Genomic DNA, 12,624 nt, shown 5'->3' with positions numbered 1-12,624 from the left:
CGAAGGCGAGCAATTTAGCTGACATACAAACAAACATTTGACCAGACATTCAATAGAGCGCGCATTAACAGACCAGCAGGCAAAAATTTAAGTAAACAAGCAAGGAGAGATTGATTGGAGCAAACAGTCAAAGAAGCAGAAGGAAGCGGCAAATATTGAAGCAAACATTCAAGGATGTTGACTTATAAGCAAACAGGCAAGCAGGCAAACATACAAGCAATCAGGCATGGAGGGGAGTATCTGAGCAAACAGACAAGTAAGCAAGCATTGCAGCAAACATTGAAGCAGGGAAGTATTGAACAATATTTTCATAGACGCAAACGTTAAAGCAAAAAGGCAAATAAGCAAATATTAAAGGAAACAACTATTGAAAGTGCTATCTAGAAAACTGCCAAGGCAGCAAACATTTTCTGCAAACAGGGAAGCAGGCAAACATTCAAGCAAACATTCAATGAAGCAAACATTAAGGCAAACATTAAGGCAAACAAGACGCAAGGAGGCAAACATTAAGGCAAACATAGTACAAAGCAAAGATTTGATTAAACAAATGAGCAGGGAAGATTATGAGCATACGCAAAAAGCAGGAATCTGTGTTCAGTTGCGAATCCTGTCTAGATTTGTCAATGTTAACATGAACCTACAACGGTTCCTTGGTAGAATGGTCCTAGATTTGTATACACTCACTCATCAAAACTCTTTGTGAAATGATAAAAAGAAGCACAAAAGGCAGATTCAGGTATTACCTTGAGGTATTTCTCTTGACATCAAAGCACCAGAAGCGGTCAGTTTCTGGTGAAATTCCATATTTGCTTGTCTGTAACATTTAAAAAATACATTTGAATGAACACGTAATTAAGTTCTTTTAATCAAAGCTTAAGCAACATTGTTAACAAAAGTTAAAAAATATCCCTCCTTTGATAGTTCAATTTCAAAATGTATCTAACAATTCATCTTTTCTGCTTCTAAACTCTAAAACCCTTCTATATAATTCAGCTCAGATAAACCTAAAACAAATATCGAGACTGTTGTTTTGCTTGACGTTCTATCCTACACCTGTGAATAAATGATAGCTCTGGAACTGATGATGAAGCTACAGCAAGTAAGGATATGTCTGATGCGTTGACTCATAGTTAGCAGTTACTTTATGTAAATCTCAATATTCTAAGACTTGACATACCAATGGTGTCGTTTGTGCACTGAATAATGTCATCAGAATACTTTCTACGCGTAGAATTCATTTTTAGGTAGGATAATCTTTGAAGACAACGAAGGTTCTTTATATGAATAATGAAAAAGTAAAGACTTCAAAACACTGCCTAGCAATCGCTTACTTGAAACAGATTCCTAACAGATCCATGCATGCACTTGGAGGTTAAATCCTCGAAATCAAATCAAAATCACGTGGAAAAGGGAGCTGTTTATAATCCCCAGGTTACAAGGCCCCTTTGATTCCATTTATTTTCTATCGTATAAACTGAAAAACGAAGTTTCAGATCTTGGAAAAAATCTTGCTGATTGAAATGATAGACAATGTAAGATTGCTAAGAGAATAAACTAAATAAGGAAACATACCTTATGTTTTTTGCCAGCTCGATCAATAATAAATTGATGTCATCTTTCTTCGACTGCTGTGCCTAAAAAATAAAATAACTCACAATTGAATAGTAAAGTAAGTCACAACTTACACCAATAAGAAAGACACAACAAATTATAATTTATCTGCCACTTTTTATAAGCGTGGGTATTTATAAGAATAAAATTAATGGCGAAAATTGCATTCGAAAAGAAGAAAATACAAGAGCGAGATCTTCCCATTAATGACGATAGTTATAGTGTTCTTAAGTGATAGTGTCAAAAAATTTATGTCCCAATTAGCACAGGCTCTATCCCATGAAGCCTCTTAAATTTGGTTTCTGTTCAGAACTTTATGGACAGAGCCCTGACAACGGTAATTTGTTTGCATAAATCTAAATTCCAATGGCCAAATCCCATCCGATTTATGACACAAACTATTTTTTTATATTTATAGTTATTTCATGTTTTTCTTTTAGGTTATGCGGTCAAAATTCGAAAATTCTAAAAAAGATCGTTTTATGACGTCATCATTAAGACTCAAAAGTAAAACTAATGCGGTTGGTTACATCAAGAGCCTGTGTATTCTAGATAAAGACATGGTTTTATAAAGAAAGTGTACGGCTTATACAAAACCATCATAAGAAACATCACTTTGAGAATTATAAAAAAATCAAGTGTTCTTTCAGCACGCAATAAAACTATTTCCAAAGCAGATGGCTACGATGTGATGTTATATTTTAAATGAAATGATATAATTCGTTCAGAGAAGGGTTTTTGTAATGACCACAGCGTATTGCGCCCCGAAAACAAATATTTAATCACTTCACAGTAATAAAACGCCACTGTCAATTCGCTACTTAATCGGATATATCAAGTATTTTCGGTTGCGTCTTACAAAAGGTTTTCATGCTTAAAAAGAAATCATGTTTCTGCAAAAGGTGCAGATGGCTTAATAAAGCACGAACTTATCAGATGCAAAACCATTTAATTTAAACATTTTTCGTGAAATTTTAATCAAACATTTAAATGATTGTATGAAATATTTCGTTCTCGCTATCTCCACTGGCGGCATTTCTCTTTGAACTTGCTATTCATAATTAAAATTCGGAAATTTTACGTAAAGAGCAAGGGAATCGATATATGAAACTTTGGAACCGTTTCTGATTGATTTGACAGCGATATACAAATGTTGACTTGACGCTAGATAGACAGTAACCAAGTGTGCAGCACTCGCCATATCTTGTTTTGTAACAAAAAATATTCCTCGACCCGTGTGCAGAATCAGCTTTGCGAATAGCGTAACAGCCAATCGTAAAGAATATTAGAAAAGGCTTCACAGAGATTGTGTTGTCTCTTATCTGTAGTGAATCATTACATTGCCTTGCTTACTGATTTTTTTATTCGCGGAAATACATATGACCTGCAAAAGCTTTTCGCCTTATCAAAAAGATTTCGAGTGTTTTTTTGAAAGTGTTTCTTCACGTTGTATTGACGATAGTTCGAATTTGGTTAGTCTAACATGGCTAAGTATAAAAAAATGCTCAAACTAAGAACAATTTTTCTTCGTCTCTAGCCATGCTTGCAATTCGGTAAAAGAAAGCTGGAGCACGAGTTCGGATGGCCATTTAGTCATAAACACAATGCTGTAAGACAATTTTGTCACAGCTCAAACGCACTTCCAAGAAAACAGGAACCACAATATGACGGGGAAATTCATCGGTTGTGACCTTTTATCAGTCTCAAGAATTTAATGAGAGCAATCTCTAAAAAATCGAAGAGACAGTAAATGGTGGCATTTAGTTTCTTATTTCTAATGACACTAAATCCCATTAGCATAGTATGAGCCGAGTCATATGGTAACTCGGTCACACGGTAAATCGGTCATTCGGCCAATCAGTCATTCGGGCAATCAGTCATTCCATTCACATTTGAACTTAATTCAGTTTTAACGGCAGCATTCAGTAACGGCGCCAGCATCTGCAGAGGGAGGGAAATGGGCGTGACTAATGAGACCACGCCCTTTTACCTAATTTCATTTAATATTCCAGGTATATATTCTTAAAATTATATGACTTACTTCTACCGATTGCGTTTTATCAAATTTTTTAATGAACTATGTGGACCATGTTTTGACAGAAGTAGGGGAGGGGGTAATTACTGTACTTCATGCCGCCCCTTTGTGCTGTCACTTACAGCATCGTTGGAAATACCATAATCAATAAAATCAAAATAGAAAATATTGAATCAGTCAAAAGTAAGATTAAAATCAAATGGAAGGCCAAAATCCAAATAAAGATATTGCGACTAGCGCAGGCTTTACCTTATAATAGTTCTTTTATGTTTAACAAGCTTTAAAAATTTTAATTGTTAGTGCTTAATCTAGTTGTTTTTATATAGTTATATAGATATAGCTCTTGATAATTTCAAGGCATATATCCTTTGAGAACAATTTCCAAAAACAATGCTGTGTAATTTCACATCCGAAAATTGCACAAAATCACAGCAAATTACCTGTGATTCCGCAAAGTTCAGTATGACCATTTCCGCTGGAAACTTCCTTGCTGGATTCAACTGCAACGAAGGCATCAAAAAAGTAGTATCAAAAAAAATAGGAAAAACACAAGAATATATTTGAAAATAATAAAGAGATACCCAGTAATATGATTTAAAGTTATTCATATTGATTCATTGCTGAAATAATTCTATAGCAATCCGGATCGCTGGTGGGCCATATTGAGATAGCTAAATGGTTGCCTATAAGTTCTTAGAGAATCATACAATAGCCTTTATTTGAGATGCAATAGAACTTTGTAGATATTTGAAATCATTCTTACTAATTAATCATCGAAATAATTCTAAAGCAATCCCGATCTTTGGTGGATGTATAGGTTTTTGGGTTCTTGATAGAAAAAGGAGCACGCTTGATAAGGCAGTTCAAATGTTCCAGTTATTTCAATGTTCATAAATCTAAAACGCACAATGAATATTGAAGAGGCAATAACCCCCAGTGGTGTGCGGATTACATAAAATCAACTGATCGCTGAATCATATTGGTGTAACGCACTATCTTTGTATTTAATCAATATAGTAATGTTCCGATTGTATGTATACGTTACATGTCTTGTTAAAGGCACTATGTCCTGATGCACTATGACCATTTACATTCCCATTGTTCGGGCCTTACAATACAATGAAATACAATACAATACAATCAATATTGTATTGTATTGTATTGTATTGTATTGTATTGTATTGTATTGTATTGTATTGTATTGTATTGTATTGTATTGTATTGTATTGTATTTTTTTATTTGCTGTGGGAACTTACAAATATTTTGTCAACTGTTAATCTTGTTTGGAACCAATCGTCTTGAACAAAATAGCAGGATTCTGTTAAGCTGTAGCCACTGCTGACAACACAGTGATAAACCTGAAACGAACAATATTAAAAATAAAGTTTTTATAAAATAAACAAATAAGAACCACATTACATTATAACAAATAAGAGCCACATTATACTAATAAACTTACAAAACAAACACAATAACGTTAAAAAGCCATTGTGGTTTTTTTTAAGCAATCAGTATTTAAGTGAAACTCAGAGACGTAACTTAGATTCGTCCATACTGCTCTACCCTCACGGATATAGAAACAAAACCCATACTGCTCTACCCTCACGGCATCGAACACTATTTGGCAGATCGTTAAACCAATAATTTCTGATAATCTAGTAGGATGAGCTGTCATTTTTCTCTACTAGTTGACAGCTTTGTATTACCAAAGGCCTATTTTATGATGTAATACGAATCCAAAAAGTGCCTCTACGAAGCATCAGAATTACTGTCGAAAACTGGCATTCCCGTCCTCCACACGCTAGCGAGAAAAAGGTCATTACCAAGGGTTTTGAATACATTATCCGAACCAACTGCGTAAACAATACTATGTCTCATTAATAGCAAGACCTTAGTACGGTTAATATATCAAAAGCCCTAGACTTCAGATAGGGCTGACGAATAAATCTATCCAATTAACGACCTCGTTTTAACGTTTTCGTTAATGACCTCGTTTTGAAAAAATACTTCAAACTACTTCTATTCATTTTCATTTCTTGTGATTAAGATCAAAAAAGAGTAAAAGTTTACAAGTAACAAGCACAAAAAAATTGAAAATTGATAACGGACTGAAATGATGATGCCTGATTTCAACACAAGCTTAAATGCATTGAGTCATGATAAAAGGAGCGGGTATACCCAAAGGTACCCAAATACACTGAGTCATGATTTCTGTGCTGCAATGCTATTGGTGGGCCTAAAAACGGATCACATGAAGTTACCTCGTACAGATTTTCAAAGTATCTTCCATCGAGAGTCAACAATGGATACTTAAATTACAGCGACCACGCCGAGACCAAGTTACCTCCTACAGAAAAGGCCAATTTAACACGACTTAATGCCTTTAAAAAGTTGAGCATTCATGTTTGGAGCAATATCTGAAATGAAGTCGTAAGCTGGATTGGTGAATAAAAATTGTGTGATCTACATATGGCTGCAGATTTGAAGAAATCGCCAACGGAAATAAATTGTAACACTAACGTTTCTTTATCATCCTTTATTGATTCTCTTCTATAACTGCAACTTTCATGATCCCAGTTTTTATTTAAATGTTAAGCTGAGATTATAATCCAAAGAATTTTAACACGCATAATCATTTCAAAGCTAATCCTGCGTAATCCTGGATTCTAACATCGCTTTTGTCGATTAAACGATCTCAAAATAGCGTCATAAAAAATCTTAATTAATTGAAACATTTATTTCTACACTTAAAATGACGACTTCATAAGCTAAGCATCGCGTTTATTTAACATCCTTTAACCTACTCATGCTCATCGCATACGTTATGTCGACCATAGTAAGTATGTCTCGACTAAGTTAATGAAAACAAAGTATGGCATTTTGAAATATGCCAAAATTCATTTTGTCCTTGTATGGCTAAATTACTGAATTTAAAAACAGGAATTTAAGAAAAAAGAGCAAATATAACAACAAAAAAGATACTGCAGTGATGAAAAGCATAAAAAACGATTAAAATGATTCCTTTTCGTTTGATAAAGTTCTGTTATTGATCACAACGAATCTTAACAGTTTCAAAGTTTCGTAGGAGTTACAGAACCTAGCTAACATTCAAACAACGATATTCCAAAAATCCACTTATTACCTATCGATGTACAAATAAACTTTGACGCTCCTTGACGCTTGAGAACAAAGGAAAACTTTGAAGAAAATGTGAATACAGGTACTATAAATTTTAGTTAACTTCACTCTACTTTTCAATTGGCCTATGGTTTTGATTTCTCAAATTGGATTTATTTACGTAATATTGCCCGTCGTTTTGCGTTGTTACTGCCTATCGCAGTGCCCAGAAAAGTTGTCAACTTTCAAGAAAATCCTACCATAAAACCTTCCTCATTTTAATGGGGTTAAAATGAGCTTGGTTAGAAAACAGGATACACAGCCAGTCTTGATTTCCTCTCCTGGTAACTCTGTTTTTTCAAAATTTTACTAGAAATTTGTAGCTTGTTTTTCAATTATAAATATTTTTATAAACCGATGCTAAGTAAAATGCTTATATCGATTAATAAAAAAACCGTATAATTCGAATATTTAAATTATAATAACTTGATGCCTAAATTTTACAGAGCAAAATACTTCTGCAAACATATCTATATTAAAAAACAGAAGATCTTTAAATTCTATTCTGATTTATTTCATTTTTTCATGGCATGCATTTTGAAATCAAAAGGCTATAAATTTTTTTAGCTTCCTCAAGTTTCCAAATTTTTCGCCACTTTCCTCAATTTCTCTTTGTTTCTACAACCTTCCTCCGGCCAGTGGCCGTAGGGCCGTGATGTTTTCCTGACACTGGCCTATCGCTTATCGTTTATCATCAAAATTTTCATCACATGTTTAATAGAATCCGGTGGACAGCCTCATCCAGCGTCGCGTACTTGTGGCAAATATTGAAAAATTGCCTAGACAGTTTTACTTTCTCTGAACAGGCAAATCGTCAAAAGTATATCAAGTATTTATGATCCCTAATCAGTTTAAAGATAAAAACAAAAACACGGAGATTAAGAGGTGTTGAAAGTCGCTCGATTCGAAAATTATGAGGAGCAACTACATTACAAGTTGCCGTTTTAAAGAGCAAGTTTTCCAAGGATCGAATTAATTGTCAGAATCCGACTTTTAATATCCCGAAAACAAAATATACTTTAATATGCTAAGTTTCTGCTTTCCCGTGCTTTTTTAAATTTTTCACCAACCAGCCGGCCAAAAGGTGTTGTCTATGGTTCAAATTACCAGTGAAGAGAAACAAATATATATTTTTAGTCAAAAGTTTCCAGATCTCAATACTTACATTAGGTAGACATAATAGAAACTGGCCTTCGTTTTGGATTGCTCTACTTATCCTGCATTCTTCAGCAAGTAATTCCAGCGGCGATATCTACAAAATATAATTGTTTTAACAAAAAACAAAAACAAGCCTTTGGTACATAAAAGTTTGAAGATAGTGCGGAAAAGGAGGGAACATAGCATACCCAATTGCCTTTCGTCTGACACGCCTTGCAAAAAGTGAACAGTGATGAAAGGCTAGCAAAAGTGCTTAAGAATGGTATGTTTCTACTTTGCGGTGCTATCTTCAAATATTAAATGTTGTTTCTGCATAAACTTCAAGCAACAAGATGCGAGAGCAGCTTGAATTGAAGTTGAGTACCAATATGAGCCATATTATCCCCCAATGCTTTTTTGAATTAGTAAAGTCAGTGGCTACAGAGACAGCTCTCAAGAACAAGCAAGTTCAGGGCCCACGGCACCGGAGGGGGGGGAGCGAAGGAGCCATGCCCCCCAACTTTTTGTGAACAATTATATTTACAAAGAAGCCCTGTTTTGAAGCACTAATAGTTTTAAAAGAGATCAGAAAGACTAACAAGGTAAAGTGTCAAAATCACAGAGGAACGCTGGGTTAACAAGAATTGAAAAGAAATTAAAACAAGAATTTATTTCAAAGTATAATTTTTCGTAGTTTAAGGATAGGCATTAGACACCAGAGGTAGGTCCTCTACAGCCATGTCCCCGCGTCTTTAGTTGGCCTGTTTTGATCCTAAACTAGGTATTTATACAGTCAATTTTTTAGATCAAACTATATTACAGTGACATCGGGAATCTATTATTATTTTAATATATGACGACGAAGCTAATCAAGTGATAAATGATGACGAAAGTTAGCTGCAGATACATTGAATACAACCACGACTATGGAAACGAATTTCACAAAAACTCACAAGAAAATTTCCTATGCTTTCTGTTTGTCTATCGCCAGTTTCCATGAGTTTCTTGGCTCGATGCAACAATGCTGTCTCCATATAGGCAGGGACCGCGTACCTAAAAATTGGAAGTAAAAGAAAATTAGAATTTCGTTGTTCACGCATACATCGCAGGGTTGTTTCTTCTCACAGACCTGATGTCACGTTTATGATACCAAAAGGTAATAAATTCTATATTTTTATTGGTTTATCTTTGAAAAACGTCTTTTACTATCCACATCTCCTGCTCAAAGTCTCAGAACACTGACACTAGTCTTCAATGTCAAATTCAACAATTCCCCACACCCCCAGAGAACAATGTTGGTTTTCTACAGAACGGCGTAGAATATTTTGAAGTTCCGAAAAGGAACAACCAAGGGGTAATTGCAAAAACCAAAAAGGCAAAATAAAATGTGATTCGGCTTTTGGTCAACATTTAATCACAAATCCATAGTGTGCCGAAACGTAAAGTGACGACAATTAAAAAATCATTGGACAGGCAAGGCGTTTTTCATTTAGGAGTCTTGGGATCTGTTTACATCAAAACAAAGGATCCCGACCTGTGTAGACAGAAAGAGTTCAGTGACTCTTCAATTAGGTGAAAGGTTAGCCGTCGCTGATTGGTGAAAACAAGATGACCAATCAAACGCGTCTTTCTTTCTCTCACGTTACTTTCGATCCACACCTGGATATAAATTTTCTGCTTACTTTCAGTCAATATCCGATGTTTTTACTTTGAAGAGTATCGGACGAAAAGTACTTCAGTAAACATATTTCATTTTTCCGTGCCATCTTCAGATTTGGAGGTGTCTTCTTTCGCTTTACTTGTATGATATCTGTCTAAACTTTTAATATTGTTGTAAGAGGAAGGGGGAAGTAGGGATTTATTTCAGAAAAGAAATGAAAGATATAAAATACAATTCTGGGCAGGGACCGCGCACCACTCTAAAAGTGGAGGGGCTGAAATGGGTGTGACCAAAATATCTAAAAACGCCCATTTTAAAAAATACTTTTTTATTTCTACTCATGAGAGAATAATAGATAAAATTAGCTTGAGAGTAACAAAATACCAAGCTAACCAAGCTAGAAAATACATCATGTCATCAAACAAGACAAAACACCTAGAAAATGAACAGAAAAGGCTCCCAGTCAAGAAGAATATCTACTACATAGGAGTAAATTATGCAAAGATGCGTTAGAGCAAACCTCCCAAAAAATTTGTAGCCTATTGAGTAAATTATGCAAAGATGCGTTAGAGCAAACCTCCCAAAAAATGTGTAGCCTATTGAGTAAATTATGCAAAGATGCGTTAGAGTAAACCTCTCAAAAAATTTGTAGCCTATTATTGCAAAAAAGTGGGGGGGGGGGCTATAGCCCCTGCTAGCCCAATGGCTGCGCGGTGCCTGATTCTGGGCGTACCAAGTATTTTTGGCAGGCATTGAAGTCCAGAGTTCACATCACAATCAAGCGGATGACTTTGACTTGGAGGCTTACTTACTCGCTAACTAAATAAGTAGATTGCTATTTCACGAATGAAATGTAAGTGTTATATTTGAATGGAATGACATAGTACGCAGTTGGCATACACTGATAATTTCGAACAAGAATCCTAAATTCTCACCATATTTTGTTTGCTCCTGCGTGGAGGTATTCGATTTTGAGAAGCTCGTCAGGAGCTTTCTGCCAGCTGGAGGTACTGAAAACACTTGAGAATTTCAGAGATGACGTGGTTAGGCCTAAAAAAGAATTTTCCGAAATAGTAATAACATCATAATATCAACAGAAAAAAATGACAGGCATTTGATGGCCTGTCATAAAGTGCACGATACCTTATAAATAATATATAATATTTAGTTTTTAGTTGGTTACTATTATCTTTTTACTCAGTTAAATAAAACTGCAATCTTACACGGGGCAGTTTTTAAATAAATCCATAACTGAAATTTGTCTCTGTATACATATTTTAAAATGAATCTTGTGTATAACAGGGCGGTTCTAAGTTGCAACTTCGAGTTACACGCTTAATACGATAACCAGGCAACTAAACTTTAATTGAGAGTAGCTTAACAGATGGTCACATAAGGCGTGAAACTTGAGACTGCAACTTAGAACCGCCAAGTTCTATGCCCAAAATCGTGAAGCTTGTCCTGAAATATTTAAGCAAAAGTTCGTTGTACATACGTTCGCATTTCAACTTAAACAAATTTTAACCTCAATCACCTCAGATTTGAATTTCAAGGCGAATGGTAACAAATGTTGTTGCATAGAGTCATCTATTAGAAAAATTTAGTATCTGCCGAAGGTTATCTCGTTTTTAACGCCAATGCAAAACTTCAAGCTTGTAACTTATCGTCTAAAGTTAGACAGAAAAATGTGAATCTTTTCGAAAGTCCACATCTACCTTTACCAAGAAAGAAATTTTACTATTCCCGACGAAAACTGGGATTAAATCATATAATTCTATTCTCAGTTCACTTCACCTTTGATTTAAAGTCAATTTTACTATTATTTTCTTTCTCATTTCCATGGATCAATTCAGCTAAAATGCTGTTTTCCAACTGTCCTTGCAATAAAATTGTTAAAAAAATGATGTAATTATTTAATTAAAAATGAAATTAAAAATACAATAACAAAATATATAAAACAGGTAAAAAAGATGAGCCTTGGAAATAAAAATACATAAAAAACCAATCCATGAGTTCGATATTATTATGATACAGCTGGCTGCACGAGCCTTATGCTAGTGTTCTGTACCCACGTGTAACAGTTCGGAATCTTTTAAGCTCTTACGTTTTACCACAGACAGACACGCTCACAGCATGTACACCATTTGTGACGTGTTCGTTAACTTAACAATTATACAGCTAAAGAAAACCCAATACACATGCAGGAAATCTAGTGAAATATTAAAAAATTCGGAAACTGCTTTGCGCTTTTGACAAATCGTTTTGATAAAAGAAAAAGTAATCACTTCGCAAAATGGCGTCATTGGCTCACTAGTATGAATTTTTGGACATTTGTTAAACCATGCTTGACTTCAATATTTGATATAAAATATTGACTTGAAAACAAGGAAACAATTTTTTCTTTTTAAAGGGGTTATTTTATCTACAATCACTGCCAAAGTCCTTGGAACGCCCAAAAAGGTCATTTGTTCCTGTAAAGAAAATCGAAACCGCACCCCTCTTTTGTTGAAGTTCAAGTTGAATATCATAGCTACCTAAAATGAATCCAACGAACTAGGCCGAACCTTGCATAAAAAAGGAGGGGGATACAGGATAGAGAAAAGCAGTAGAAAATATTCAAAAATCGTAGTGTACTAAGACATTTGGCTGGCTGTGTAGATGTTTTGACCAAAGTAAAATTAAAGTGATAAGCATGGTTTAGAATAGACTTGAGTGGAAAGACGATGTTAAGATAAGCTATCCGCAATTGTGGGATATTTTGTTCCTAAAAACACGCCAAGTTTCTGTCTTGAAAGTATTGCCTAGCAACATTTAAATTAGTTGGTTTTAATTAGCTTCAGTATAGCTAGAGATTGTATCAACTTTAAATAAAGATAGAAAACAAAAAATAATCTATTAATTAATTATCCAACATGAGAACATAGGTAGGTATTGGATGGATACGCGGATTACTTGAATTGGTTCATGCGAAGGGCAGAGAGAAAATTAATCTTTCTGAAGAAA

At 34.7% G+C, this 12,624-nt stretch overlaps 1 protein-coding gene across 1 annotated transcript in view; it reads right to left on the bottom strand.

Moving 5' to 3' along the window:
* Positions 1–12,624, bottom strand: part of LOC135691328 (protein Jumonji) — a 59,423-nt gene that overhangs the window by 3,509 nt on the left and 43,290 nt on the right. The window contains exons 18-24 of the mRNA XM_089116109.1: positions 10,557–10,671; positions 8,915–9,014; positions 7,990–8,076; positions 4,904–5,005; positions 4,087–4,146; positions 1,573–1,634; positions 744–814 (exon numbers count right to left, since the gene is read on the bottom strand). Of these exons, the coding sequence (XP_088972235.1) occupies positions 744–814; positions 1,573–1,634; positions 4,087–4,146; positions 4,904–5,005; positions 7,990–8,076; positions 8,915–9,014; positions 10,557–10,671 (597 nt within the window). The remainder of the gene's footprint in view (positions 1–743; positions 815–1,572; positions 1,635–4,086; positions 4,147–4,903; positions 5,006–7,989; positions 8,077–8,914; positions 9,015–10,556; positions 10,672–12,624) is intronic.

This window comes from Rhopilema esculentum, chromosome 4 (genome assembly GCF_057945365.1).
Source record: "Rhopilema esculentum isolate cy_ngs chromosome 4, ASM5794536v1, whole genome shotgun sequence".
In the NCBI taxonomy this organism is placed as follows: Eukaryota; Metazoa; Cnidaria; class Scyphozoa; order Rhizostomeae; family Rhizostomatidae; genus Rhopilema; species Rhopilema esculentum.
The sequence above is the reverse complement of the archived record's forward strand: the minus strand, read 5'-3'. Positions and strand labels throughout refer to the sequence as shown.